At 47.4% G+C, this 27,377-nt stretch overlaps 7 protein-coding genes across 7 annotated transcripts; 4 read left to right on the forward strand and 3 right to left on the reverse strand.

Moving 5' to 3' along the window:
• Nucleotides 1–1,050: 1,050 nt before the first annotated feature.
• On the forward strand, nucleotides 1,051–5,322 carry PADG_07894 (uncharacterized protein; the record flags this gene model as incomplete). The annotated part of the gene is made up of 5 exons (XM_010764925.1): nucleotides 1,051–1,643; nucleotides 1,709–1,823; nucleotides 1,899–3,477; nucleotides 3,568–3,749; nucleotides 3,832–5,322. The coding sequence occupies 5 exons, from the start codon at nucleotides 1,051–1,053 to the stop codon at nucleotides 5,320–5,322; spliced, it is 3,960 nt and encodes a 1,319-aa protein (XP_010763227.1).
• A 1,252-nt stretch (nucleotides 5,323–6,574) lies between these two features.
• On the forward strand, nucleotides 6,575–10,041 carry PADG_07895 (translation initiation factor aIF-2; the record flags this gene model as incomplete). Its single annotated transcript, XM_010765023.1, has 3 exons — nucleotides 6,575–7,105; nucleotides 7,227–9,682; nucleotides 9,798–10,041. 3 exons carry the CDS (start codon nucleotides 6,575–6,577, stop codon nucleotides 10,039–10,041), a joined length of 3,231 nt encoding a protein of 1,076 aa, XP_010763325.1.
• An 821-nt stretch (nucleotides 10,042–10,862) lies between these two features.
• On the reverse strand, nucleotides 10,863–11,735 carry PADG_07896 (uncharacterized protein; the record flags this gene model as incomplete). The annotated part of the gene is made up of 2 exons (XM_010765024.1): nucleotides 10,863–11,318; nucleotides 11,412–11,735. The coding sequence occupies 2 exons, from the start codon at nucleotides 11,733–11,735 to the stop codon at nucleotides 10,863–10,865; spliced, it is 780 nt and encodes a 259-aa protein (XP_010763326.1).
• Nucleotides 11,736–12,560: 825 nt separating this feature from the next.
• On the reverse strand, nucleotides 12,561–13,795 carry PADG_07897 (uncharacterized protein; the record flags this gene model as incomplete). Its single annotated transcript, XM_010764926.1, has 3 exons — nucleotides 12,561–12,767; nucleotides 13,347–13,545; nucleotides 13,695–13,795. 3 exons carry the CDS (start codon nucleotides 13,793–13,795, stop codon nucleotides 12,561–12,563), a joined length of 507 nt encoding a protein of 168 aa, XP_010763228.1.
• Nucleotides 13,796–15,390: 1,595 nt separating this feature from the next.
• On the forward strand, nucleotides 15,391–17,351 carry PADG_07898 (C-22 sterol desaturase; the record flags this gene model as incomplete). The annotated part of the gene is made up of 4 exons (XM_010765025.1): nucleotides 15,391–15,550; nucleotides 15,730–15,880; nucleotides 15,977–17,225; nucleotides 17,313–17,351. 4 exons carry the CDS (start codon nucleotides 15,391–15,393, stop codon nucleotides 17,349–17,351), a joined length of 1,599 nt encoding a protein of 532 aa, XP_010763327.1.
• Nucleotides 17,352–19,800: 2,449 nt separating this feature from the next.
• Nucleotides 19,801–21,848, reverse strand: PADG_07899 (signal recognition particle subunit SRP68; the record flags this gene model as incomplete). The annotated part of the gene is made up of 3 exons (XM_010764927.1): nucleotides 19,801–20,365; nucleotides 20,436–21,581; nucleotides 21,658–21,848. The coding sequence occupies 3 exons, from the start codon at nucleotides 21,846–21,848 to the stop codon at nucleotides 19,801–19,803; spliced, it is 1,902 nt and encodes a 633-aa protein (XP_010763229.1).
• Nucleotides 21,849–22,335: 487 nt separating this feature from the next.
• PADG_07900 (uncharacterized protein) lies at nucleotides 22,336–26,871 on the forward strand (the record flags this gene model as incomplete). The annotated part of the gene is made up of 1 exon (XM_010765026.1): nucleotides 22,336–26,871. One exon carries the CDS (start codon nucleotides 22,336–22,338, stop codon nucleotides 26,869–26,871), a length of 4,536 nt encoding a protein of 1,511 aa, XP_010763328.1.
• Between the last annotated feature and the right edge of the window lie 506 nt (nucleotides 26,872–27,377).

Here is a 27,377-nt window from a genome sequence, read left to right on the forward strand (position 1 = left end):
CTGTGAAGAGAAACCAGCTTCTACTGGGTACGGAGTGCACGCATCGGCATATTTCCCCAAAGTACAACAGTTAATCTGGCTATTAAATGCCTCCAACGGCAACGCGAGATAGATCCTGGCACCGTGCATATATACCCGCATTAGACAGACACACCCTTGCTGCTCCCCCGCGCCATCTGCCGTCTTCAACCTGATATCAGGTCTCTGCCTATTTGTTACATTCCTTGGGATCTGTTGGGGCCGAGATCTCCCTTCTCGTCCGTCCCCTCATTGCTGGGCGTCAAAAGAGCTTTAAATGGCCCCACAGAGCAGAGAGGGGAGCGCTGCTGCTATCTCAGCTTCCTTCACCCTTTCCACCCCAATCTGTCGGGCCTTGTAACCCCGTGTTCGGGGACACAATTGCCTCAGCAACCACTTTAGTGAGGCGCCTGTGTGTATGTATCTGTATACTTCGGCACTCTTATTACTTATTACCCCCGCCGCTCCTCACTTCGGCACCTTCTTCTCACTGTCCTGGTGTAAATGGTCGTGCTGACTTGGTTCACCCTTTTCTTTCGCAGTTGTTGACTGTGGCGGCCATACTACTCCTCAATTATATTTTATTCAATCCAGCTGTCTCTCACTGTCTCCTTGTCAATGTGAAAATACCCCCTTTTTTATATTTTACTTAGTCATCTTTATCTGTCTAAGGCAGCAGCAGTAGCAGCTTCAATTCTTTTGGGTTGAAGGCTATTCGCGACACAGGACCTTACGACCCCAAACATATAACCACCCCCCCCCCCCCCCCCCTTTTTTTTTTAGGGCTTTGTTACCCTGTTAATAGAACCGAAACCAATTCCGATACTATTGTGATCAAAATGCTTTGAATACTTTATGAAGATAAAGGGGGAAAGCCTGCCCTGCTTTGATCATTCTGATTTTCCTATCTTGAAGGCAACAGAATTGTTTACATTCTTTGCAAGCAATTCCAAGTTCTACTCGTACATGTAGAACTGCCAAGATCAATTTTGATGGTATCAACTGGTTTCTCATGAAGCAGCACATCACACAATGTCTCTCCAGACGACATACTTGACCGGCGGCAACTGGGCTACACGTCAAGTCAACATTGGAGATATTATGGCCAGCAGGCAAGGGACTTCAGGTGACGCTACTAGCAAGCCATCAAGGACAACCGTTCCAATTACTGGGGTGCTTTCTCGGACCGTCATACCCGGCCCTATGATCCAAAGAGTATTACCCGCCCGTATACGGCATCGCGACAAGCATGATATCGTCTTTGTGGGCGATGATTTTATCCAGGTCAAAGAACTCGTCGCTGGTGGCCACCTGGAAGACATTGCTACTAAAGCAGATTTTGATACAAAGATACTGGATGCTAAAGTCATCGGGTCCAATGGCGTTACTGCACTAGAAGCGGAAAAGGTGCTGGGGGCGGAATTGGGTGCATCTGCTAGTAAATTGCTTGATGATTCCTGGCATCGACAGATTCTTGTTCTGGTTCTAGCTTCCAAGGAACTCCTGTTTCTTTACGGGACGGAAGGACCATCGGGGAACCCGGAATTCACCTTCGTCCGACGACCCTTACCATCAGATGTTAGCTCTCTCGAACAATACGGCAGATATATCGCTATTGATCCCAGGTTAGTCGATATTCTGCTTCCTTCAGCGTCTGTATCATATAGAATCTAACACGACCGCAAAACAGCTCAAGAGCTATGGCAATTTCGGCAGCATATAAATTCTTCGGAGTCTTCTCCTTGAAGCTCCCATCAGTTATCCGCTCAGAGATGGAAGAAGGGCCAGTTAATCCGATCTGGGAAGTATGGATATGCTCTCACCATCTTGAAATTCTGGCTCTTACTTGGTTGATAAAGTCCCTTGCTAACTAGCGGTAGGAGCGCTTTTTCCGCGCTGATGGTGACATAGTGGCCATAGATTTTCTCTATCCAGCTCCTGGAGATGACGACAGGGTAGTGCTTGTGCTGCTCGTAAATAATCTAACCCAAGCTCATTTCGCATGCTACACTTGGAGAGCTTCTGAAGGTGTTTCAAGGATCGAGGCCAAGAGACTGAGGTCAAGGATACCTGCGGAATGTCGGGTTCCTTCTCTATTCATCCCGTTGACGTTTGCGACCTCCTTTCTCCTAGTCATCCCAGGAGCAATTTACGTCTTTGAAATTAAGTTGGCCGACAGTACGGCGTTAACAAAACAAAATTTGCCAGACCCATATGGCAAACATCCCTTCATAGCGTGGGTTCGACCTAGGAGGAATATTTCCCACCATGAAAAAGAGGACAATCTTTACCTATGTCGCGAGAATGGTGAGCTCGGTTACTTCACAATATGTAGAGGGAATGCTGGATGCAGCCGGATCGAGTCCATTGGCTGCAACGTCGATCGAGGCTTTGCCATTCTCGACTCGGGCTTTGAAGCCGGAGGTGATATCCTCATAGTTGCAGGTTCCATGGGCGATGGTGGTCTATTCGTTTTGGGTGCCAGGAAGAATTCCCGATGTCTTCAAAGGATACCTAATTGGGCTCCGGTTCTTGACTCCGTTCTCATAGGGGATCCAAGCTCACAAACTGTGGAAACCTTCCGAAATGGAGATCAAGCAGTGAGTTTTGCGAACGACCGTATCTTTACATGCTCGTGGAATGGCTTGGATCGAGGATGGATTACGGAATTGCGCCATGGAATTGAGGCCCGGGCTGGATTAGTGGTGGACCAGGAAGACTTCCCAAATGTCTTGGATATATGGGCCTTTCCCAACCCACAAGCTGGGGCAACGTTTTTCTTGTTCTCGAACCCAATGTCATCGTCGGTGATGTCCATTCCTCTTGATGCTGACGATGAACTGTATATGATGGACGAGGACAACACCGGTTTTGATCTGGATAGGCAAACCATCGCTGCGGGAAGCTCTCGAGAAGGCGTGTTCTTTCAAATCACGGATTCGTCGTTGCACCTATCTGTTCTTGGGGATACAACGCTCCGCTACTCAACACGATGCCAAAACCCGGATGAACGTATTATTGCTGCTACCGTCAATGGAAGTTTGTCACTATTTGCAATAGCTCTCAAAACAACAGCGGATATCCACGTTCACCTCCGGAAAGTGGCTATCGATGACAGTGGCCTCCAAACTCTCGCTATTGGGCAACCACTTCCCTTGTCTTGCGAGCCCGTTAGCATGGCAATAGAACAGATATATTCACAGTGTGTTCTTTTCATTGGGACAACTGATGGAAATATTCTAGTCGCGCGGGTAGATCCTGAGCAAGGTCTCGTGCCCGTACTTGAACAAACGATCCTCCTTCCCACGGGCAACGATGAATCAAAGGCCTGCGAAAGTCTCATGGTTATTAAAACGCCTCAGCGTGGTGGACGATTGAAGACAACATTGTTTTGTGGACTTCGGAGTGGGGTTATGGTTTCGTTCAAGGTACAGCTTGATGCGAGCTCCGGAACCATTGGTATGGCTAAATAGATTTATTCCCTCCTTTCACTTCCTGTATCAGTCAGGTAGATGAGTCACTAACGCTCCTTTTTCCCCCTCGTTTTAGCGCTACCTCAAATAGAAGTCCGGAAGATAGGCAAAACTTTTGTTCGAATGCGCAGATATGAATCGGACTCAACGTTTGCCATTGTAACGTGCGGGCGTGGATTATGGAAACTATCTCACGTTGAGGATAAAGATTCGGAAGAATGTGTTCTTCACAAAATATGGGTTACGGACCAGAACAATGTAAATTACATCATTAGAACGTTTTTTTTTTTTTTTTTTTTTTTTTTTTTTTTTTTTGCATCTCACTAACTTTCCCCTCTAGCTTGCCCGTACGCAACCTCACATAGATGTATTTACCTGTATCGACACTCAGCATGGATCAACCCCAGGAGGACTTTGGGGTTCGTTAGTCTGTATCATGGGAAATCAGATGCTATGCTGCGCTTTAGAAAAGATGCCCAAAACAGTTACGAGGAAGATTGCCATCCCAGGCATCCCAAAACGGATAATTTACTCGAAATATTTGAAAAGGCTTGTTTTGGGATACACCACTGTCGAAACAGAAATGGCAGCCGAATGCATTAGGCGTTGGAGACGACCTCGCGTCGACTTTATCGACCCGGATGGGGAAACAGCTTTACCATCCCCTGCTACTTTAACTAATGAGCCGGATAGTGGTTCACCAGATGCGGGGGCCCCGCCGTGGAGACCAACTGGTGGATCCGGCGAAGAGATCACAGGGCTCCTAGATTGGTGTGTAATAAACGGTAAAATTATGCATCATATGATTGTTGTCACAACGGCACAGTCGCTCTCTCCCTTCCATGGGCGGGTAGTGTATATCATCGCTCGACCCAACGCGCAAATTCCAAACCAGATCGACTCGACAGTGAAACACGTTTTTACCTATGATAGACCTGTCAGATCGATAGCACCGTTTAAGCCAAGCTCACTGGTTCTCGGCGTGGGTCAGGAAGTCATTTTCCAAACTCTGGATCCAGTCGCGAAGACATGGCGGAAACTGCCAAAGTACATCCTTGAATCCGACGCTGTTGCCATCAATGTGCGCGAGCCATTCATATACGTCCTAACGCTGAAGAATTCACTTTGCATTCTGAAGGTCACCGACACGGTCCTCACTCTGCACGGTCAAGACGGATCCGATAGGGAGGGCCTTGACCTCGTGAGCCTGGAGGATATCTCCGGCATAACCATGACATCCAATTTAGGCGGCGCCATCGTCGGGCTATCTGAAACCAGCCTCACGCGCGACGACAAACTGCTCCGAAAGGTCTTCACAGCACACATGCCATTATCTGTCATTCGCCTGTCCAGAAGTTCTCGACCACGAGCGGCGGCGGCAGGGACAGCACCAAAGATTCCGGAAGTAGCTTACGGCACGACCATCGACGGGACTGTGTATAGATTCATGACCCTTTCTGAAAATCAGTGGCGGCTTTTACGCTTTATACAGAATGTCTGCATGCAGGATGCGTCCATCTGTCCGCTTACAAAACACAACCGGAGAAAATCCATTGATATGCTGGAGGTTACGGTCTCGAAGCCTGAGTCGCTGCATGTTAATGGGGATATATTGGGGAGGTTGACTGAGGGGGGGATTGGGATGTTGAGACGGGTTATGGGGGGGAAGAGGAGAAATGCGGGTGATGATGAGAAGATGGTTGAGGATTCCCGGGAGAGACTGAAACTGGATAAGTTTTTGGAGCTTGCGGCTGCAGTTGTGCCAAATGCTGAGGATCCGTTTGTGGCTGTTATGGCGTGGATGAGCCCAATGGTGCAAGTCTTCCTGTGATATCCCCTTCATTCTGCAACGAAGGATGGAGCTTGTGAGGTGGTTTATGGTACTTAAAAGGGGCATAGAGGGGTGTTCTTCGGTGTCGACTCTTCTCAGCTCTGCGTGCGTCGGTTGATTTGGGCCTTGAGTATTTCGAGAGTTGAAGCATGTTGGGGAACCAGTGCAATCAGTTCTTTTCATGTTATTTTTTGTGGACGAAAGGCCATGGCGTGGTTTTTCATACGGGACTGACTGGTTGTGCCGGAGATATTCCCCTGTAGGAGGTGGAAGTGGATGAGCGGTTACATGTTTCTACATTTATTGCATGTTTGCTGTTTATGTTTGATGCTCACGTTTGTACGCGGAAATGTGTACTGTTTAAACACTGTTCGACCGGTGTTAGAATCTATTCAAGAAAAAAGAGCCCCTTTTTAGTTCGCAGTAGGCTAGTTACTGACCAGCGCTGCGAAGGTTTCAACTAAATATTTAGCTGTTACAATTCCCATTCCTCCCCCCACAAAATGAAGAAGAAAAAAATAAAACTAAAATTTACAACATTCCATATTTATTATCTCCATGTAGTAGTGTCTTCCTGACGCCTCGATATATTTGAATATAACCGCTCTTTTTCACTGCCTGCATGAGTGATCCTCTGGTCTCTCTCGCTTGGCCACTTCCCCCCACCAAAACTGCTGGAATCAAGAACTTTCTTCACCCAAGCGAATTTCACTTTTTTTCGGCCCACCTCAACCTTACTGAACCAGAGATTTTTATCGCAGACCGATAACTATCAGCTGGACTCCTGTCTCAACATCCCCGACAACAGCGAAAGTAGTCAACGGAAGGTCAAGAACATCTCGACTCAGCCCTCCACGGCTGACTCCGTTGACCTCCCCATTTTCGTATCTCCGACCCACACATAATCCGCACAATCAGCACAAAACAGATATCAACATCTCGCTGATGTCACCGCATTTACCCTCGAGGTGCCTCACGTCGAATTTTACCAGCACTCCTCCTCCTCTACTGCTATCCCCACTCTCATTCAGAGCCAGACTACGCACCACGTGAAGCATCCAGGCTATATATCCTAGCTCACGTCTTCGTACGTTTCCACACACACACACACACACACACACGCACAATCTACACGGTGGAGATTTCCTGTATAACATCGACAGCAAACAGCAAATAGAAGAAAGACATTTTTGACAATAAACAATCAATTCGTTTCGACTTCGTTTCTACGACAACTAAGAAACAGAAAAACATGGCACCTAAGAAAAAGGGCAGCAAGAAGCAGCAGGAGAGCTGGGAAGCTGAGCTAGGAGAAACCGTTCCAGCTGCCACTACCACCGCAGATGCCACTACCGCCGCAGATGCCAATGACGACGACGCTGCCAACAACGCCAATAAGGAAAAAAACAAGAATGAGGATGACGGAATGGATGGCGGCCTCCTAGCCGCTCTCAAGAAGAACAGGAGCAAAAAAGCTAAGAGAAGCAAGGGGGCCGATAATGATTTTGTTGAAGGGGAGGATCCCATGGCTTCTGCTGCTTCTGCTGCTGCTGCTGCAGCAGATGATGCGAGCAAGCAGCCACAGGAAGGTAGCTTTGAGGGGGACGAGGACGACGTCTTTTCGGGGAATGCCAGTGCCCGACAGAGGGCTAAGGATAAAGCGGCTGCGTTGAGAGAAAAGGCTGCTGAGTCTAAGGAGGCTGAGGAAAGAAGCAGGATCAAATCGAAGAAAGAAAAGGAGAAGGAGAGGAAGGAGAGGGAGAAGCAGAGGAAGAAAGAGCAGGTGGGTTTTCCTTTTCTCTCCTTCTCTCCCTTTCTTTGCGTTTTATTTTGAAACAAAAATTGACCATGATCAAATGATGATTGACTGACTAACTGGATGAATTTTATTTTTGGTATATTAGGCTGCGAAAAAGAAGACTGCCGCCCCCGCTGCTGCTCCCGCGCCAAAGGCTGAAACCGCTAAACCGGTTGCTGAAGAAAAACCTCAAGCCCCTGCTGCGGCCCCTCCCGCTGCTGAGACCGGTGGTAAAAAGAAGAAGCTCCCCGCCCATCTCGCTGCGATCCAGAGACAGCAAGAGGCTCTACGGAAACAACAGGAGGAGATTGCGCGCCTTGAGGCTGAGGAGAAAGCCGCAGCAGAAGAACGACAGAGGCAGTGGGAGGAAGAGGAGCGGAAGAAGGAGGAAGCTCGACAACGGAGGAAGGAAAAAGAGCGCGAGAAGAAAGAACAATTGAGAAAAGAGGGGAAACTGCTTACCAAGGCTCAGAAGGAAGCTCAACAGCGTAATGAGCTCCGGAAGCAGCAGATGCTCGCGGCTGGTGCGGTAGTTGCAGGTTTGGAAGCGGAGCTGGTGGAGAGGAAGAAGCCGGTCTATGAGAATAAAAAGAAGCGTAGCACGAAGAAGCAAGAGGATGACCTGGAGGCCGCTGCTGCTAGAGCGGAGGCTCAACGGCTAGAACTCGAGGCTGAAAGGGCAAAGAAGGAAGAGGAGGAACGCAAACGTGCAGAGGAAAAAGCAGCTGCTGAAGCGGCCGCTGCGAAGGAGGCGGAAGTTGGTGGCATTAAAGAGAGCTGGGATATGTCATCAGATGAGGAGCAAGAAGAAGCCGAACCAGCAACCAACGGTGCCAAAAAGGCAGAAGGGAGCGGCAAAAATTCTGAACAGCAGTCTGAGGAGGAGGAATCGTCAGAAGAGGAATCTGATGAAGAGACCACTGCAAATCAACGAGCTATCGCCCAGCGAAAAGCAGAGGCAGCGGAAAGACGGAGGAAACAACACGAAGAGGCTCTTGCCGCGCGATCAGCAGATAATCTCCGATCTCCGATTTGTTGTATTCTTGGACACGTCGATACTGGTAAGACGAAGCTGTTGGATAAAATCAGACAAACAAACGTCCAAGAGGGGGAGGCTGGCGGTATCACGCAGCAGATTGGTGCTACGTATTTCCCCGTTGACGCGCTGCAGCAAAAAACTGCCGTTGTCAACAAGGATGGCTCTTTTGAATTCAAGGTCCCTGGTCTACTCGTTATTGATACCCCTGGTCACGAGTCGTTCTCCAATCTGCGTTCAAGAGGTTCTTCGCTCTGTAACATCGCCATTCTCGTGGTAGATATTATGCACGGCTTGGAACCACAGACTCTCGAGTCCATGAAACTTCTTCGAGATAGGAAGACGCCCTTCATTGTTGCACTGAACAAGATTGATCGTCTCTACGGCTGGAAGAAGATTGACAACAACGGTATCCAGGATAGTTTGGCTCTGCAAAATAAGGGTGTTCAGAACGAGTTCAGAGACCGAGTTGATAGGACGAAACTCGCATTTGCAGAACAAGGGTTCAACTCGGAGCTGTACTGGGAGAATAAGTCCATGGCCAGGAACGTGTCTCTTGTTCCTACCTCTGCGCATACTGGTGAAGGTGTTCCGGACATGCTCAAGCTTCTTGTCGCTCTCACGCAGGAGCGCATGACCAAACAGCTCATGTATCTCACCGAGGTTGAATGTACTGTTCTCGAAGTTAAAGTTATTGAAGGCCTCGGCACAACCATCGACGTAGTCCTGTCGAACGGTGTGCTGCGCGAGGGTGACCGGATTGTTTTGTGCGGCCTGAACGGAGCAATTGCGACAAATATTCGAGCACTCCTAACACCGGCGCCACTCAAAGAACTCCGTCTCAAATCGCAATACGTTCACAACAAAGAAGTCAAAGCAGCCCTGGGTGTAAAGATCGCCGCCAACGATCTCGAACACGCTATCGCTGGTTCCCGTCTCCTCGTCGTTGGCCCCGATGATGACGAAGAAGACCTCGAAGATGAAGTCATGTCAGATCTCGAAAATCTCCTCAGCAAAGTTTCCAAAGATAACCGCGGTGTCAGCGTGCAAGCCTCCACCCTTGGCTCCCTTGAAGCCCTCCTCGAGTTCCTCCGCGTCTCCAAGATCCCCGTCGCCAACATCTCCATCGGCCCCGTGTACAAGCGCGACGTCATGCGCGCAGGTACCATGTTGGAAAAAGCCAAGCAGTTCGCTGTCATGTTGTGTTTTGATGTTAAAGTTGATAAAGAGGCGCAGGCGTACGCTGACGAAGTGGGGATTAAGATCTTCACGGCGGACATTATCTATCACCTCTTCGACGACTTTACGAAACACATGCAGCAGATCACTGAGCAGAAGAAGGAGGAAAGTAAACTGCTTGCTGTGTTCCCCTGCGTGCTTCGTACAGTAGCTGTGTTTAATAAGAAGGACCCCATCGTCATCGGGGTGGATGTTGTCGAGGGCTCGTTGCGTATGCTCACGCCCATCGCCGCTGTTAAAAATAACCCCGTCACTGGTGTCAAGGAGATTATCAATCTGGGCAGAGTGTAAGTGATAATAATCCCCTTTCCAACACGAAAAACATTAAACCAACGAAGAAAATCCTTCTTTGAGCGTTCTAAACATAAATCTAATCACTCTTCTTTTTCCCTTTTGAAACAGCCAATCCATTGAACGCGAGCACAAGCAGATCCCGCTCTGTAAGAAGGGTCAACCCTCCGTGGCCATTAAGATAGAGGGCCCCAACCAACCGCTCTACGGCCGCCAGCTTGAGGAGTCAGACACTCTGTACTCGCTCATCTCGCGGCCGAGCATTGACACACTCAAGGAGTTCTATCGACCCGAGGTCTCGATGGATGAGTGGGTTCTTATCAAGAAGTTGAAGCCGCTGTTTGATATTCCTTGAATTTTTATAATTCTTAATCTACCCCTTGCAATATTTTATATATTTTATTTCCATTTGTTGTGTTACTTTTTAAAGAGGTCCTTTTCTTAGCTTTCTTCTACCTTTTGCTGCCCCCGTCTCCTTTGACATTGCTTTACGTTTAAAATGGCGACGTATTTCTGACTTGGCAAAATTTTTATCACACGCTTTTTTGAATGTAAGGAACTAGAAGAAAAGTGTCCGTCATCTCATGTTTAAAATTTTTAAATTACCGTTTGTTCTCCGCTCTAATCATCTATCCGGCATTTTATTGATCTTCCTCTAGCTCCCCTCTTCTATCCCTATCTATGACTTCAAGGACTTGAAGCGTTCCGTCTTCTTCTATTCAAGAAGGCGAAAGCCACAGAAAAACTTTAGCTAGCTGACTCTATACGATGGTTAAGGTATAATCTGGCTTGGACTTTTACCCAATCAACATTGATGAATGGTATGTAATGAGCGTCCACAGAAACTTCTCATGCAAATGGAAGAAATTAGGCATCTGCTTCATGCTCTTTTTCAATTGTACACTGGAACTGAGTCATTGCAAGAGGGGAAGGGAATAACGTCCATTCGAGTAAACTATAACCAAGATGTAGAAAATATCTCTCACATAAATGGCGTATATATAAGCGGTCCACGTCCATCATGAAAACCTTTTAACCGGCCCCCCATGCATATTGTTATTCCCCTTTTCACCCGTTAATTTCAAAACAGTACTTTTCAGCCTCGTTTTATTAAAACCAGCTATATACATTCATACCACAACATCCCTCTCTCTCTCTCTCTCTCTAGACACTCACTCACTCCCTCCCTCCCTCCCACCGCTCCACCCGTCCCCCCCTGTTCTCCCAATCCAACCAACTCCCATCGTAAACCCCCAGCCTCCCCCTGTCATACCCAGCCTTGACCGCCAACTCCGCCATAGCCCGTGCCCGCACCCCCGCCTTGCAATAGAACACGATGTCAGGTTTTTCCGCCGTTGACGAACCCGACGAAGCCGACGACGTCAATGACGATGTTGCTGATTGTGGCGATGTGTCTGCCTCGGGTTTCTCAAAGCCCATACGTGTGAGGAATTCGTCGGGGGAGAGGAAGAGGGCGTCTGGGTGTGTGCCGATGGGGATGTTGAGGGCGGTGGGTATTATGCCGGTTTCGAGGAGTTCGGCAGGTTCGCGGACGTCTATTAGGATAGGGGAGGGGTGCGAGGATGGAGGCGAGGAAGGGTTCGATGAAGAGGAGGGGAAAGAGGCGGTTATCTGGTTTGTGGTAGTTCTTGTTAGGGCCGCCGCCGCCTCATGGAGTCGTCGGAGCGGAGATGCAAAAGAAAAAGATCAAATTCCCTAACATACCTCTTCAAAACCATACTTCTTGAACTCCCCCTCCTGGCCCTGGCCTGCGCTCGAAGCGCTCTTATTCCTGATTGCACTACTAGACGAGAACCACCTGGCATATAGAACATTGCTATTCCACACGCCGGGAGTGTCCTCCCTCTGCAGCTGTCGCACCCGTCCAGCTCCAGAGGGACATGGGTAATGCCTCGTGGGCCGCGTGGGCGCTGGTGCTGCTAGAGGGACTCCTCCGCCGGTGCCTGTCCGTAGTAATCGGAAAGGCAGGCGAGAAGAAGGGGAGAGGGTGGTTGTCAGAGAACGGGCTGCTGCTATGGCTGCGGACATGCTGGTGGCAGGCGGAATTCGATATTGCTGCCGTTAGTGTTTATTACTTTTTTTTTTTTTTCTTCTTCTCCTTTCTGATGGAATTTGAGGGGTGGATCTGCGGGTTTTTATGCATGCATGTATGTGTCTGTACATACACTACCCCCACTGAGGTTGATGCGGTGATAACAATTTCCACGCTTTGGAGTTGGCGTTGTTGATAACCCCAACTACTAACCAATAATATATATTACATATCATTCACATGTATTTAGATGCCTTTCTTATTCATTGATAAAATTGATAATTAATTTGAGATTCAGATTATCTGATTCAACAGATAATCTGTTATTAATGATGAAATCAGAAAGGTTAAAAATTAGATAACTAATTAATTTAAATTTTAATTAATAATATAATATAAAATCTAAATAATTCAAATAAATAATATTAATTTCATGCATAATAAAGTAAAATATAAATAAATAAATAAATATTGAATTTTTATTAAAATGTTTATTTTATTAATAATTTTTATTTATCATAATGTCAAAGTTTTGTTTTTAAAGAATTAAATATTATAATTCTTTAAAATTATTATAAGAATTTATTTTAAATTATTTATTATAATAGATTTCTAATAATAATTTTTCATAATTAAAAAGTTTTATAATTAATTTATTTTTCTTTCAATCAATCTGTATAAAACTCTGTACTTGTATATTTTTATCAATTATAGAAATCTTTAAAAAGATCCTAGCAATAATCTCAGTTATTCATTTTTATTCAAAGGAGGAATCAAGAAATCTCTTTGTCTATCTGGGATGCAACGTGATTAGGATCTCACTAAATCTGTTCCCACTTTTTCTTCTTTTCCTTCCCCAAACGCATTCGTCCTTTGATATATAGGAGAGGTGCTGCGGTTGCATTCGGACGACCGCCCGGAACATTACGAATTCGTCCCTGATCATTCTCGAATAAGGCCCCGAAGTGCGTAAGATACGAGAAGTCGGACGCGAGCGACGACGGTGAGAAACGGGACCGCCGCCTCCTCTTTTCGATATAATTAAAAAAAATAAAATATTAATAATCTCCCATTGAGCATCTGCCTGCAGTGGATGCCTCCACTGATAACAGGGCTGATTTCCGAAGACTGGTGCAGCAGCAAGCTAAGCAGATGGCTGGGCTACAGTGCAAGTTGAACGAATTTGAACCATCCAGCATTCAGCGTGCCGCATGATAAGCCACTGAAGGGATGATTCTCTTGCCATTGACAAGTATCAGGGTGATCTCTCTCTATGATATCTCGCCTGGAAGTTGAAAGCAGTTGTCAAACTCTGTGTTTGACGGTCCCAGCGATTGGTTCGCCGTTGAACCAAGCATGGCATATCCACAGTCGACTAGATGAGGACGACGCTCTCATGAAGTTGCAGCCATGGATATATATATACTTTCCTGCTCCGAGGAGCCGTGTACGTCCGCAAATGTGTTTTGCAAAGTTGATGCGTTTTCCCTAGATCCTACGCATCAAGCCAAGGCAGTAGATTGTTGTTGATTAGGAAGGACTCCACAAGGAAACACCGCACTGAAGTTTGACTGTAAGCTTATGGAAGCCGGAGGCCAGAAGCTTACTGCGACAACATCGTCAAGATCAATATGTTGAGCAATAACCTGAGTTTCGAATTGCTCAATCGAAGTGTAGGACGCCGGAGGCTGCTCACCACATACAGTGAGTACGTACTTGCTCTGACCTTGTCCACTGGACCATTGATCCCGCGCCGTTCCGTGCAGCTCAGGGTCGTTGAAACTTTTGAATCTGACCGGAGGGCTCCTTGAATTAAAAATAAAAGTTATAATAGAATTAATTAAATAACAGATTGTTTACTTTTAAAAATAAATTAAATAATAGATTTACTCTAGTATTACTTTATTAAATATATTTTATTAATAATTTAACTATTAATATTAAAAATTTTTAACTCTCTCAATTCTCTTTTCTCTCTCTCTCTCTCTCTCTCTCTCTCTCTCTCTCTCTCTCTCAATAGAGATCTTCTTTCATTCCTGCTATAAGCTAACGGCATTCATATATGCTGAAGTAAAAGTTGATAATTTAAATTCAGCATTCAGCTTTTTGCCTGAGAAATTTTCGTTCAATACAGATGAAATATCTTTTACATAAACGGTACGGAGGAACAACAGTTATTTCGCCCGACAGAATACAGAGCCTGAAGATCAGCTGACCTGCCTGGGAAGGGCACAAATTTCGCCCGGAAAACCTTTCGGCGTTGTTCATTCGAACACGGGAGTTTCGGAGATAACGTTACCGAAATCACACCGTTTGCTTGGGGCAAGGGGGGAGGGATTGTTATGCAAGGAACGAGAAAGGTGCCTGCCTAGGTACAACCCGGCTGCAGAGCGGGGATATGTGTTGGCGCAAGGTACCAACGCACCAACGCACCAACGCACCAGGTCAGGGTTCAAGCTCTTGGCCAGGGACTAAAAAAATGATCTCACTGGAATAACCCATTTGGGAGAGTGTGAAGCGCATTTGAAGAGGGTTGGAGCACGGAGTAGAGTATCTGATAACTAATTCCTGTAGAGAGATGTGAACTGGGTTCTTCAGCTTCTATCATTTGTCCTCACACATTGGTTGTGGCCCTAATTGCTCTATACAGTTGTATATCTTCCATATTCCTAAAGGGTACCTCCAGGACCCGAACAGGGGGGGGGGGGGAAGAGGGGGGGGGGAGCTTGGAGGAGCTTACTTTGAGGGGCGGCAGAGAACAAAATTCCCACGAGATTTCAACTATCCAGTTGACACTATGACAAATAGCTGATGCCTTGGATCTCGATCTCCTCGGAGGCTCGGACATCCGAGCACCTTGGTCGAACCAAAGGCTGCTGAATTCTAGAGTAGCGTTAGATCTGGGAAAAAGAAGCGGTTTTTAGCTTGCAGCAGTTCTGACTAGGGTCGTTGGGCGACGACAGTCAAGCACTATGCCGCACCCGCTGCTAATGTCCTGCCCCTGTTAAGCAAAAGCTGGTGAAGGTTGGATGGACACTTTTTAGTCTCGGTTCTGGGCAACCGGCCTCCGCTGACCCGGGCCATAAATTACGCATAACTTCATTTGCGTGCAAAGGGGTTTTGTTGTGAAGGAAATGCTGGTAATCTTGGTAATCTTGGTACTGTGAGTTTCCCCACGACGAAGTCTGCTCAAGATCCCTAACCCCTCCCCTGTCCCGATGCGGCAAGGCCCGGCAATTCTTTGAAGGTTTCTTCCTCTTTTTCGTTTCTTTTCCCCCGACCTCAACAACGTTCAAAACCTCCCAGACCTTCTTCCATCTCTCCCCAAACCAAACCCCTTTCTTCACTCCCTCGCAACCTCCTCCATCTCGTTCCCTCCGGGTTTCTATCGTTCAATTCCCCCCCCCCCCACCCAATCCAATTGGACGTGTTGTTGTTGGTGGCAACTAAGAGGATTGTCACTTGCTCTTTTGAGGTCCTACTTCCCAACCAAAAAAAAAAATAAATAAATAAATAAAATAAAAAAAAGAAAAAAAGAAAAAGAGGAAATCCCCTTTATATAACGCAATTCTCTACGCCCTACCATCGACTCAACACATCCCACATTCGTGGTAACAGACTCCGTGACGACCCCTTCCCCCATCTATCTCCATGGCGGATGTCAATGGGACGTTTGCCTCGCCCCTGGCAGATGCCGGGCTGGTTGCCTCAGCTCGAAATCCCGTTGCTTTGGTCATATCCATCTACAACGGCATGTCCACATGGTCTATCATATTCACCCTCTTCCTGATGCTCGTGGCTTATGATCAAGGTATGATATGATGATCATTAATCATTCCTGAATGCTGTTTCCTCTTTGTTTCGGTTTTTTTTTCTTTGCCCATGAGAAAAAAGCGAAAATGATTAAGGTTAAAAATTCATTTTTTACTATAAATGGGTTTTGTTTTTTTTGTGGTGCTTGCCCTTGCCGGTCGCTAATATTCCCAACAGCAAAATATCTCTGGCTCAAAGGATCAATCGTTGGTCCCATGTTCAAAATCCCCTTCATGGGCCCATTCCTCGACTCTGTGAACCCTAAATTCCTCGTGTACAAGAAGAAATGGGAAAGCGCTGACCTGAGTTGCGTTTCGGTTTTCCACAAGTATGAATATCCAGTGTCTTTTTGCCCTTTTTCCTCGCAAGATGGAAAATGGAAGATCAATTTGCTCACCTGAATCTCCTCCCATTGCTTGATTAGATTTGTTGTTATCGCCTCGTCCCGTGATACGGTCCGCAAGGTCTTCAATTCCCCAGCATATGTCAAGCCCTGCGTCGTTGATGTGGCTCATAAGCTCTTGGGCAAGGACAACTGGGTCTTTTTGGACGGCAAGGACCACGTTGAGTATCGAAAGGGCTTGAACGGCCTTTTTGCTAGGCCTGCCCTGACCAACTACATGCTTCAGCTGAATGACGTGTATAACAGGTATTTTAAGACTTTTGTGGAAAGATCCGCCCAGAACAATTTCAAGGCGGAGCCGTGGATGCCGCACTTGCGCGAATTGATGACTGCTCTGTCGTGTCGCACTTTTGTCGGACACTACATGTCCGACGAGGCCGTCAAGCTCGTCGCGGATGACTACTACCTGATCACTGCGGCTCTCGAATTGGTCAACTTCCCCATCATTATCCCATTCACCAAGACATGGTATGGAAAGAAGTCTGCAGATATGGTCCTGTACGAGTTCAAAAAGTGCGCTGCCAAGAGTAAAGTTCGCATGGCTGCCGGTGGAGAGATCACCTGCATCATGGACGCATGGGTTAAAACCATGCTGGAATCCGCTGCATACCGCGCCAAGATCGCCCAAGGCATCAAAGTGGACCCATCAGAGAAGCCAAGTCATATCCTTCGCGACTTCAGCGACTATGAAATTGCCCAGACCCTCTTCACCTTCCTCTTCGCCTCCCAAGACGCCACCAGCAGCGCCTCAACCTGGCTCTTCCAACTGACCGCCGATAGACCCGAGGTCCTTGACAAGATTCGCGAGGAAACCCTGAGCGTCTGTGGCGGCGATCGCAACATGCCCATCAGCATGAGTATGCTGGATCAAATGACCTACACCCGCGCCGTCGTGCGAGAGACTCTCCGCTACCGTCCCCCAGTAATCTTTGTGCCGTATTTGGTCAAGAAGGATTTCCCCGTCTCACCCACCTACACGCTGCCCAAGGGTTCCATGATTGTCCCCTCTATCTGGCCCGCCACGCACGACCCGGAGGCATACCCGGATCCCGACACGTTTAACCCGGACCGATGGATCACGGGCGATGCGGACAAAGCAGCCAAGAACTTCCTTGTCTTTGGCACGGGCCCGCATTACTGTCTTGGCCAGACGTATGCGCAGCTGAATCTAATGATGATGATTGGGAAGGCGAGTATGCTGCTCGATTGGGAGCATCATACCACGCCTGCGTCGGAGGATGTTAAAGTGTTTGCGACTATTTTCCCCATGGTACGTGTTGTTCATGTACCTCACTACTTACCTTAATTCAACCTCAATTCCTCAGGAATATGTAGCGACTAACAAATACCAAAATAGGATGATTGCCCCCTCGTTTTCCGCCCACGACCTGAATGAGTCGTTTTCGCCTTCGACTCCACTCAACCAACCCTTTTGTTCCACGAATGAAACGAAACAAGATAACTCCCACATTAATACACTTACATAAAGGGAATGGGTATATGTGCCTCATTTCACGTTTTAATCAAATTTTACTCTTCCATTTTTTTCTTCTCCACACCTTTGGTTGGGTGTACGGTCCTATATATACCGCTATATCCCCATGCGTCTTACCGGAACGGGCCTAGGCCGTCTAGATTGGCCATACATCCAACGTGTGCCTCAACCGCTACTGGTGAGTAGCGCAGAGAGAGCCCGGACCGACCGACGTGTTAGATGCACGGTCGTGCTTCCGGTTACTGATCAACACCTTTGACAACCATAGTGTATCGGGGCCTTCGCTGGGCTAAGAATACTTTGAATTGCTAGTGCGATGATTATCGTATGACTTATAATGTCGTCCATCGTTCGTCGCTGTCTGACAAAGGATGGAGGTCAGCTTCTTTCCCCCCAAGCCCCCGACTCTTTGTTTAATCGTCGGGACACATTGCAACGAAAAATAATCCTCCAAGTCACCTAATATCCCTCCCCTTTTCCCCTCGGAATTTTTGTATGTTCTTTTTAATATTCCCTTTTTCTCCCCTGGTGTTCTCGCGTCGTCTCATTATACGTCCGAGATGGTATTGTATGATTTGTTTTTGTCGTTATCCCATTTCCCCCATTCTCCTTTTCTCCTTTCTCTTAATTGAGGCCCCATTGTCCTTGATGCAAGGGTTTCCCTGAAGCAAAAGACATGTTACCGTAGCAATGCTGACATAGGGCCATCTCTTGTTTTTTTTTTTTTTTTGTTTTGCTTTTCAATGGTACTGTGCCGCTTTTTACTCAATAAAATGTGCTGTTGTTGTAATTTTGAATCATTTTGTTTCAAGTATATCTGCGTTTCTCACTTTTTCTTTCTTTCTTTTTCTTTTACCCTTGAATTTCCTTCTCCCTTTCTTCTTCAACCTTCGCCTCGTCAATACGTGCACGACACGCATGATAGGGTTTAGGTCAACAAAGGTGTCAAAGAAAAAGAAAGCAAAAAGCAAAACCTAGATGTGTACACATACACACTTGCATATTGTATCTTACTAATACATTAATTGATCAGTTAAAGAGTTCATCGAAATTCCTCCCATTGATTTTTTTATGTCGTCTGAAAGATGTTAGATGGAAATGAATCCGGTCCTTGCGTAAATGGATGGATCCTTTTTTTTTTTTTTTTAACCCCCTTCCTCCCTTCTTGGAAATTGGTTCGCTAGGATTCACTAGTCGCGTAGCGGGAGATTGCAGAGAGCGGATGAAGGAACTGGCAATTTATGCGGAGGTAGTACAGGTTGAAGATGGATGCGCCGTCTGCAGAGATTTTGAGGATGGGAGGAGTCGACCTTGGCTTCACTTGATGTGAGACAGGGATTAAGGGGTCAGGGGTCAGGGACTGCTTTGGCATTCGTCGAAATGACAGATGACGTGGAAGGGTCATTTATCTTTAAAAATACTCTCCTGGGTCGATGACGACGTGTGCCTACATCAGCGAGATGATGTGCAGCCCGCCATGGAGCCTCTTGCTGTGGGATATTGTATATTGTAGGTCACTCTGATCTGTCCCCATTCCCAAGCCCTCGCCTGCCCCCACCCAACCCTTTCCCCTCCCTCAAAATACCTTGGGGAACTGGGATCTATGGCAGTCCAAGGGTGGCATGATGCAAGCTGGGAGCCATTTAACATGGTTGTAAAGGGCGACACATTGATGAAATCTGAATGATCGGGGCCACCGTAATTGGGAATTCTCAAATTGAGGATTGAGGAAAACAGCATCAAACTCCGTAAATCCGCGGGTCAAAGGGGTCACCCACCATAAAACGAAGCAAGCCGTTATCACACCGATGTAAAAGAAGAGGTGCAGAGGGAGGAGGAATCGTAATTGTCTCTTGTATTTTTATTTTATCTACTCTATGTATTTCATTTGCCTTCTAACGTGAGACTCAAAGTTCGAGTCCAAATCGGCCGCCATAGTTTCCTGTCCAGGGTTATCATCAAAACCGAACTCTGGTCCAACCGTCAGCCAAGACAGCGGAAAATGCAACCAGGTTGCGTGGGGTTTATCAATCACAGACGCCAAACCGGTGAGTAACATAGCAATCCTACGGGAATCAGGAGATGATATGAAAAGTCCATACAGATAGAATCATAAGGCAAAGAATATTGATATCGATAGCAAGAAACACAACAAATTATATTCAAAAAAAAAAAAAAAAAAAAAAAAAAAAAAAAAAAAACCTAACTTGTAATTCACCGCCTTAACAGATATATCTCACGGCATGTCATGTTTGCATCCCGCCTATCTACAAAGCCCATCTCCCCAGAACCACAACCAAAAAAAAATAAAAAAAAAAATTACTGAAACACAGAACATCTCAAGCTCCCATTACCACCCAAACCCAAACCACCCTTTCCTCCCCTCTCCCTTCGCCGCCTGAACTGGCACCTGCCCCGCAGCTTCAGCTTTCACAGCGGTCCCAGTCCCATCTCCACCCCGCCCAGCCGCCCGTGGGTAGTCAATATAGTTCCACGCAAGATCCAGATATAACGGTTTAACCGGTATCGGCTGCATCTTGGGCGGGTAAGTGACGAGCTGGGATAGATCTACGGTGCCAGTGGACGGGTATTCATCCAGTCGTTCGATAAGGGGTGGTTGGAAGGAGTTGTTGGTTTCTTCGTTGGTCTTGTTGGGTTCTAAAGTTAGGAATTCGATCTCGACGATGCCGCGGTATTGCCAAACTAGGGAGCGGAGGTGGGTGAGGAGGGAGTTGACTTGGGGAGTGGAGACGTCGAGGCGGGGAGGAGTGAACTTGTGTTGGTGCTGTTGAGCGGAGGAAGAGTCTGGGGTTGTGGGGCGGGCGGTGGATGCGAGATCTAAAGCGCGGGAAAAGAGGGCTAGGGCGTTTTTGGAGTTGGAGAGGAGGGCGTGGGATCGGCCCACTGTTAGACATCTGGGTTTTCATACGGTTAGTGGGAAAGCTGTATCAAATCCACATTCATGAATGGGATCGAGAGGAATACCTGAGCGCGTGGAAATAGCTGCGCTTCCCACTGAGCTCCTCCATGAAGCTACTATCACCCGCTACACCAGGTAACTCCTGAATGAAATCCATACTCTGCAAAATCGCATCGTACAAGGTCGTTCGTTCGCGTAACCGTGCCAGTTGCCTCCCAACACCTTTCCCACCCGCTTTTGCCGAATGCCTATTCCCCCCTGAGCTTTTACGCTGCTCCAATTCAAAGTTGAGGCCATCGTCCATGCCACACAGGATCCGATTTCGACTCACCCGCCAGCCGATGAGGGCATAATTCACTGCCGTCCGAGTGACTTGCAGCGCCTGCATGCGCTTGTCTCCCTTATCGATCCCCTCAGCGGATAGCTCATCGATAGCGGTCTTCGTCGCATCCACCGCGTCTTGACTGGCAATTATCACATTGTCGTAATGGGCTGCCTTCTCGCTTAGTGACGCAGATTGGCCCGCAGGGCTAGACAGCCAGGATGACAGTTGAGATTCTGCGGCGGACGCAGCGGCTAACGCTTGCGATATGACTGCATCTTCCAGGTTGACCGTTCGAGACCTCCAGGTGATGGTTTGTGGTATATCTTGAACAGTACCAGTAGTGGTCCGTTTGCTGTCTGCACCGGGCTCTGCCAGGCAATTTGGGTCAATTGACTTCACCTCATCCCGAACTCTGGAGTCTGAGGGCATGTTCTTAATCGCGATAGATTCCAGGGAGGCACACCGGGGAAGTTTTAGCTGATAAGCCGCATATCGTAGGCCTGGGTCGATCGTAGTCGATAACAGGTCGCGAAATGTTTCTCGTTTCGCCTTGGTACTGAGTGCGCCGTAGATTACTTTCGCGAGTGAATATTGCTCTAGACATAGATCCCACCTTTTCTTTTCCATCCACAACGCACCCAAGAGGGAGGCTAGATACCCCCGTGCCTCGAGGATGTCAATGCTCGATGCGGAAGATATGGACGGATCTTGAAGTACCGAGACGAGTTGCTTTGCATAGATGGTCGCTTTATTCAAACGAGTGATTATATGTCGCCTTGCAGAGCCGGTGATACCTCTGGTGGATGGATCCGCGGAATGGGTCGACTTCATATGCATTGCGGTAGCCCAAGCCCTGTCTGCGCTGAGGAGAAGAAGAAAAGCATAGCTGTCATTCACATTGTTAGCATAATCTTTCAAACATGCTCCTTATCTAGAAATTAACATAAATAGAAGAATCATACTTGGCATCCTTGGAGATGTCCTCCGCAGTTATCCTAGGTTTTGGAGTGTATTTTTTGCCCCGTGGGGTTGTCTGTCCCATCTTCTTCCTAAGAGTGTGCAATCTGCGGGACAACTGGGCTCTATAAGAGTTGTAATCTCCAGCCAGAAGCGCATCTTCTCTGTGGCTAACGATAAAGGCGGTGATATCCATGGTTGCGGCTAATTGCATGCCAGACCAACCACCGCATATACCTTATCCGCCGCCGTTGAATCTATGTTGTTGCAAGGGATGTTGATGTGGTGAGGTGAGGTTGAAGTTCCCCCGATTTATCACTTGTGTAGTAAAGTTAAGTGCCCCGGTGCCGGAGAAACATGCGGGCCGAAACTCAACATTTCTACTGGCAAAAAAAGATAATTTTGTTCTGGCGGAAGAAACAGACGACATGAGAACAACAGCCAGAATCGCCTTGCTAGCTGCAGTCAAGACTTTTAGAGATACGTCTGCAGACTAGAGGACTGCATTTGTAGCATGGTGTCCGAATTCTCATGATTATCCTTGACTGTCATTCGTGCTTTTTTGTGCTCCCCTCACACGAGCTTCCATCCTCGAATGAGAGAGCAATTTGACCTGCGACATGCCTTACATCTATAACCACCGTTAAACCACCATCACATATTCCCATCTCTGGTTTTGAGGGATGCTAGAACGAGCTGCCCAGCGTCTAGAAACCGCAGGAGAATTTCTTTTCCGCCATTCCAAATGCCACGCTCGCACCCGACGAGTTTTGCATCCGGAATTCTGGCACCATGGCGCTGCTCTCATCGACGTTCCCCTGTGGAGCTTTGAATTCCTTCAACCACCGCGTCCCTCCCCCACCAGACTTTTACCAGCTGCGGAGCCATCTTCCGTTTCTATTAATCACCTTCAAACCACCCATTTGGAATTCCTCTACCCACCAGAGACTCAGGTATTCGCGCGATACTGTCTCCCACATATCATCAGTGGTTCCGTCAATTATAGGAGGAAAATTGTCGGTCGGGCTTATTCGACGAATTCTATTGAACCTGCTGAGCCTCAACAACATCAGCATCAAGGAGAGAGTACACCAGAACCCGAAACCAAGGAGCAGCAGAATCATGAAGACTTGGAGGAACCATACGAGCTCGATAGTGACGAGACATTCCAATACCATGACCTCTACAAAAGTCCCCCAAAGCCTATAGTTTATCCTAAGCGGAGAGTGTCCCCCTTATTGCCGTTTGTGAGGTTCGGGTTGGCATATTGTAACTTTTATCGCCGTCAGCGGGAGACGATGTCGCGGGAACGGATGAAGCAGATGGGATTGGAACATTCTAGGAAGATAAACAGCTTACGCACGATTCCCACCCGTGGGAAGGAGACCAAAAGACGACCGCGGATCGGCCGGGATGGGAAAATAGTTGTGGAACCTAGAATTCTAGGTAAGCTTGATCGATATCTAAAGGGAGAATCTCCACGGAATTATCGATCCGTATGGAAGCTATATCAGGAAGTTAAGAGTCAGAAGCCAGAATACCACTCCCGCGTCCTTGCCTATCTTTCTGACTCCCGGGATCCTTTGGATCGCATTCGTTCCAAAATGGCATTTGAAGTAATCGATATTAAACATCGGACTGTTGAGGATTACGGTCATGTGACTAGATCTTTGATTCAAGATGAGGAGAAGGTCGACTTCGTAATGGATGTTTGTAAGGAAGCAGTGTCAGAATTAAAAGGAGAACAGTGCTGGGATATCGCCATGGCTGCGCTCGTGGATCGGATGAAGTGGAAAGATGCATTTCAACTTTGGCCACTTAAGCCTTTTCTCCCAGAAGACACCCCCTTGAAACAGATAAAATTCCATGAGTTAGCGAATATGCGCAGCTTACTCGACCGAGTTTTGGGTTTACTTGAAATGTTACGGGATCAAAAGTTGGATCTGTCGGAAGCTACACCATTGGTGCAATTTCTAGTTGATCTAATCGTCAAGAGGAAAACCCTGCTGAGACAAACTTCCCTTGAACAGATTCTATTACTGTTCTACAACCTTCAATCCGTCCGTCTACTCGAGAGCCAACATTTCTTCTGGGCGTTGTCAACGCTACGATATCTGGATATTGAATTAAAGACCACTCGTGCACTCCAAGTGTATTGGCATTTTCGTGTGTTAATGGGAACCATAAAGCCGCCTGAGAAAGTTCTCGCTGGACTTTTGAAAGTAGTGGCTGTCCTGCAAAACGCCGAAGCAACTAATCAGCTTCTCAGAGAGTTTCGGTTATTCTATGAAAAGCCGTCAGAAGAGGCATATCGGATCGCACTTATGGCGTTTTCCAGACTGGGAGATTTCCGGAGAGTGGATAATCTATTCAAGGCCTACGTGAAACACTACGGCAACCCGAAGAGCCTCTATTTTGTTAATCCTCTCATACACGTTAATGCCGCGGTTGGGAAGGTTTTCCAAGCCCGAGAGCAGCTAGAAAGCCTGCCCAACCGTTTCTCGCTGAGCCCGGATATAACTAGCTGGAATATCCTCCTCACCGCCCATGCGAAATCTCGCGATAAGCCAGGTGCACTAAAAACTCTTCAGGAAATGATGGACAGGGGATTTAAACCAGATTCCCATACCTTGGGTATTTTAATGGGTCTGTTTGCCAAGGATGAAAGTGTCGAAACCGTAATGTACTTCTTGCAGTTTGCTAGAAGGTATAATGTTCGGCTGCACATGGCAATGCTTCACCCAGTAGTTGAGTCGCTGTGTAAAGAACGGAAGTATGACGCTGCTGAGAAATTCGCGGATTCGGTGATGCAAATAAAGGCTCCTGGTTTTACTACCCGGATGTGGAACGTTATCCTTTGGCACTATGCATTCCTTCCTGATATCGATTCAATGTTAGCAGTGCATGATCGCATGAGAAAGTTAGGGGTGAAATTTGACGATATGACCTATGCTGCTACGATTCTGGCGCTTGTTCGCACTGGAAACCATGACGATGCAATTCGGCTCATTCAAAGACTGGAGGCAGGTCGCCAAGTTCCTGTGACACAGTTCCATTATGCTATTCTTCTGTACGGCTATGCCTTGGTTGGAGACGAGGACATGATTGAATATACCCGGAGAGAAATTGTCAGGAGATTCGGGCATTTGAGCCTTAGCGCGAGATTATCGATTCTCAAGGGGAAAGTTTTGATGGACAAGAGGCTGATTGAAGAAGGGTATTTCGTTGGGTACAATAACGAAGTTAGACTGGTGAATGCGGAAAACTTCCTCGATTCAGTCATGAAGGATTTTAGTATTAGAGAGTGGGCTACGAAAGTCCCCCAACCTGGATCCAAAAAGAAGGCGGTCCGCGATGCGTTTCCTTCTGCTTTTTACGAGGAACTCATCTCCGCTTACAGAAATTATGACGCTACCACTAGACCCAAGGAACTAGCTGAGAAGCTTGAAAGAAAGCAAAACAAGCTTGTCGATAATCCCAAGCTTGTCTCTTTAAGTCAGTTAGCCAACAGAATGGAGCTTCAACTCCGGGATAGAAATTTTGAGATGGTCGAGAAGCTCTGGAGGAAGGCGTTCGATCAAGCTAAACTCGGATCAACAGTTCCAGTCTCTTTTATATTTAATAACGCCGAAGATACTGATAAACATATCTCGGCGCACTCCATGTCAACTTCCCAGAGTTTTTCTCTCTCCGAATGTCTCTCTTTCCTCATGAAATCCTACGCAGAGCAAAATCTCCACTCCAAAATCGCCGTCGTTATATCTGAAGTTCAAAAGGCGGGTTTCGTCCTGACCACTCACGATTGGTCGTACTATATTGAACTGCTTGCTGTCTCTACACGGCGAGAAGACAGACTTAATGCTTTTATCCTCTTTGAAAAGCTGTTTATCCCTAATTACACTGGCTGGGCGCAGGTAAGGGCGAGATCGACAGTGCGACCCAAACATACCCCCTCCACATTCGCTCTACAGGAAGACAGAAATCATTATTCCTCCCATCGACCTGACCATATGGGCAGCGAAGAAAGTTATGCTTGGTCAAAGCTTGAACCTGATCACATGCAGCCATCCTACGACACTATTGTTCGACTCGCTGCTGCCTTGGTTGATGCCAGGGCTCGTTCGGTATTGGATGCTGGTGAGGAGGTCAACGCTATACTGTTAGCTGCTCCGATGACTATGATTGCCATGGGGAATGTACACGACCCCCAGGGTGGTTTTGGACAGATTTTAAATGAGGCTAAACAGGTAGTGCACTCTGGTCCTGTAAAGCCGGTTATGGAGCCTGAGTTTCGCGACCATGAGGAGTCGAATCCCGAGATTTCTCGGCAGGAAGAAGTGACGAAAGATGCAGACACCAGTATTGAAGTTCCATCTCCATACGACCTCATCCCCTTGCCCGACGGTGCGCCGAGGAAATCCGAACCGGACATGCAAATGATCAAAACGCTCCTGGAAGAAGATGCTGAATGGAGGCGGATTGAATACAGAAGGCGAGCCCAACGACGTCAATTCCTGGAAGAAAATCCACTTTTGAACGGCGTACCTCCACGAATCCCACACCACTTACATGGCGGTGGCCGCGAAACGGCACATTGGCAAGTCCTACGAGAATTGGGGCTCTTCAACACACCCCACCTAATCCAGCACGGCCACCTTGAGCTACCCAAGAGGCCGCAAGAGGAGCTAGAGGCAGAGAGGGAAAAAGTGCACAAAGAGCGAATTCTCTGGCGCAAGGAGGAGGCCGAGTGGCGGCGGAAAGTTGAGAGCGGTCGCTGGAAGGATTGGATTCCCCCGCGCAACAAGAGACTCTGGCTCAAGAAGATAGACGCAAAGGGTGAACCGCTTATTCTCCAGTATCTACGTCTGGAAGAGGATGCGTATGACCTCAAGGACCCGTACCGGAAGGAATGGGTGTTCTGGTGCAGGCTGCAGATCTGGAAGCATATGAAGGAGGTAGAGAGGGTCGATTGGAAGCTGTACCATAAGAAGAATCGGAGTAAGCGGTGGCGAGGGCTGCGAGAGTGGCGGGAGGATCTTAATTGGATACGGAAGAAGATTCCACGGCCCGAACAGGTGCATGGGGAGTTTGCCAGTGATTGGGACGACGAGGCTTATGCCATCCATTACCATGCGAAAACGCGTCTGAATCAGATACGGGATATGATGGTGAAAGTCTACAAACTGGCTCATCAGGATATTGTAAGTGACAGGGATTGAGAACAACTTTTGGCTGGGCTTTGGGCTTTGGATATGTCTGTACATATGATACTGTGTATTATATTGTTTCTTTATTGTTTCCTTTATTAAGGTCATTTTTCCATGTTTGTTATAGAGGTATTTTGCCGCCGTCTACGCTGGTATAGCGCATGGGTATACCTTCTCTACCTGTTCCTCTTCACCCCTCTTGCATGCATACGTATATATACAACCATTCTTTTGTTTTTGGGTGTTCTTTGGGGGGTGCACATGACGGTACCACTTGGAGACACGGTAAAGATCGGTCGGGAATTGCACCCAACGTCCTGCCCCGGCTCTAATGTGTCAGAAACCATAGGCGGGCGTAAGGTACAGTAGCCTGCCCTGGCCACCACGACTTCAGCAGGTTCCAGAAGTGGTGTTCTCCACTTAGCACCGACACAGACCTGAGACTCTACATATATGGCCACAACCGTTTCTCTCTACGTTGTTCCCAGAAAGCTGAAGTCAGCTGAAGTAAAAGTCGA

Source organism: Paracoccidioides brasiliensis, assembly GCF_000150735.1.
Source record: "Paracoccidioides brasiliensis Pb18 unplaced genomic scaffold supercont2.13, whole genome shotgun sequence".
In the NCBI taxonomy this organism is placed as follows: domain Eukaryota; kingdom Fungi; phylum Ascomycota; class Eurotiomycetes; order Onygenales; family Ajellomycetaceae; genus Paracoccidioides; species Paracoccidioides brasiliensis.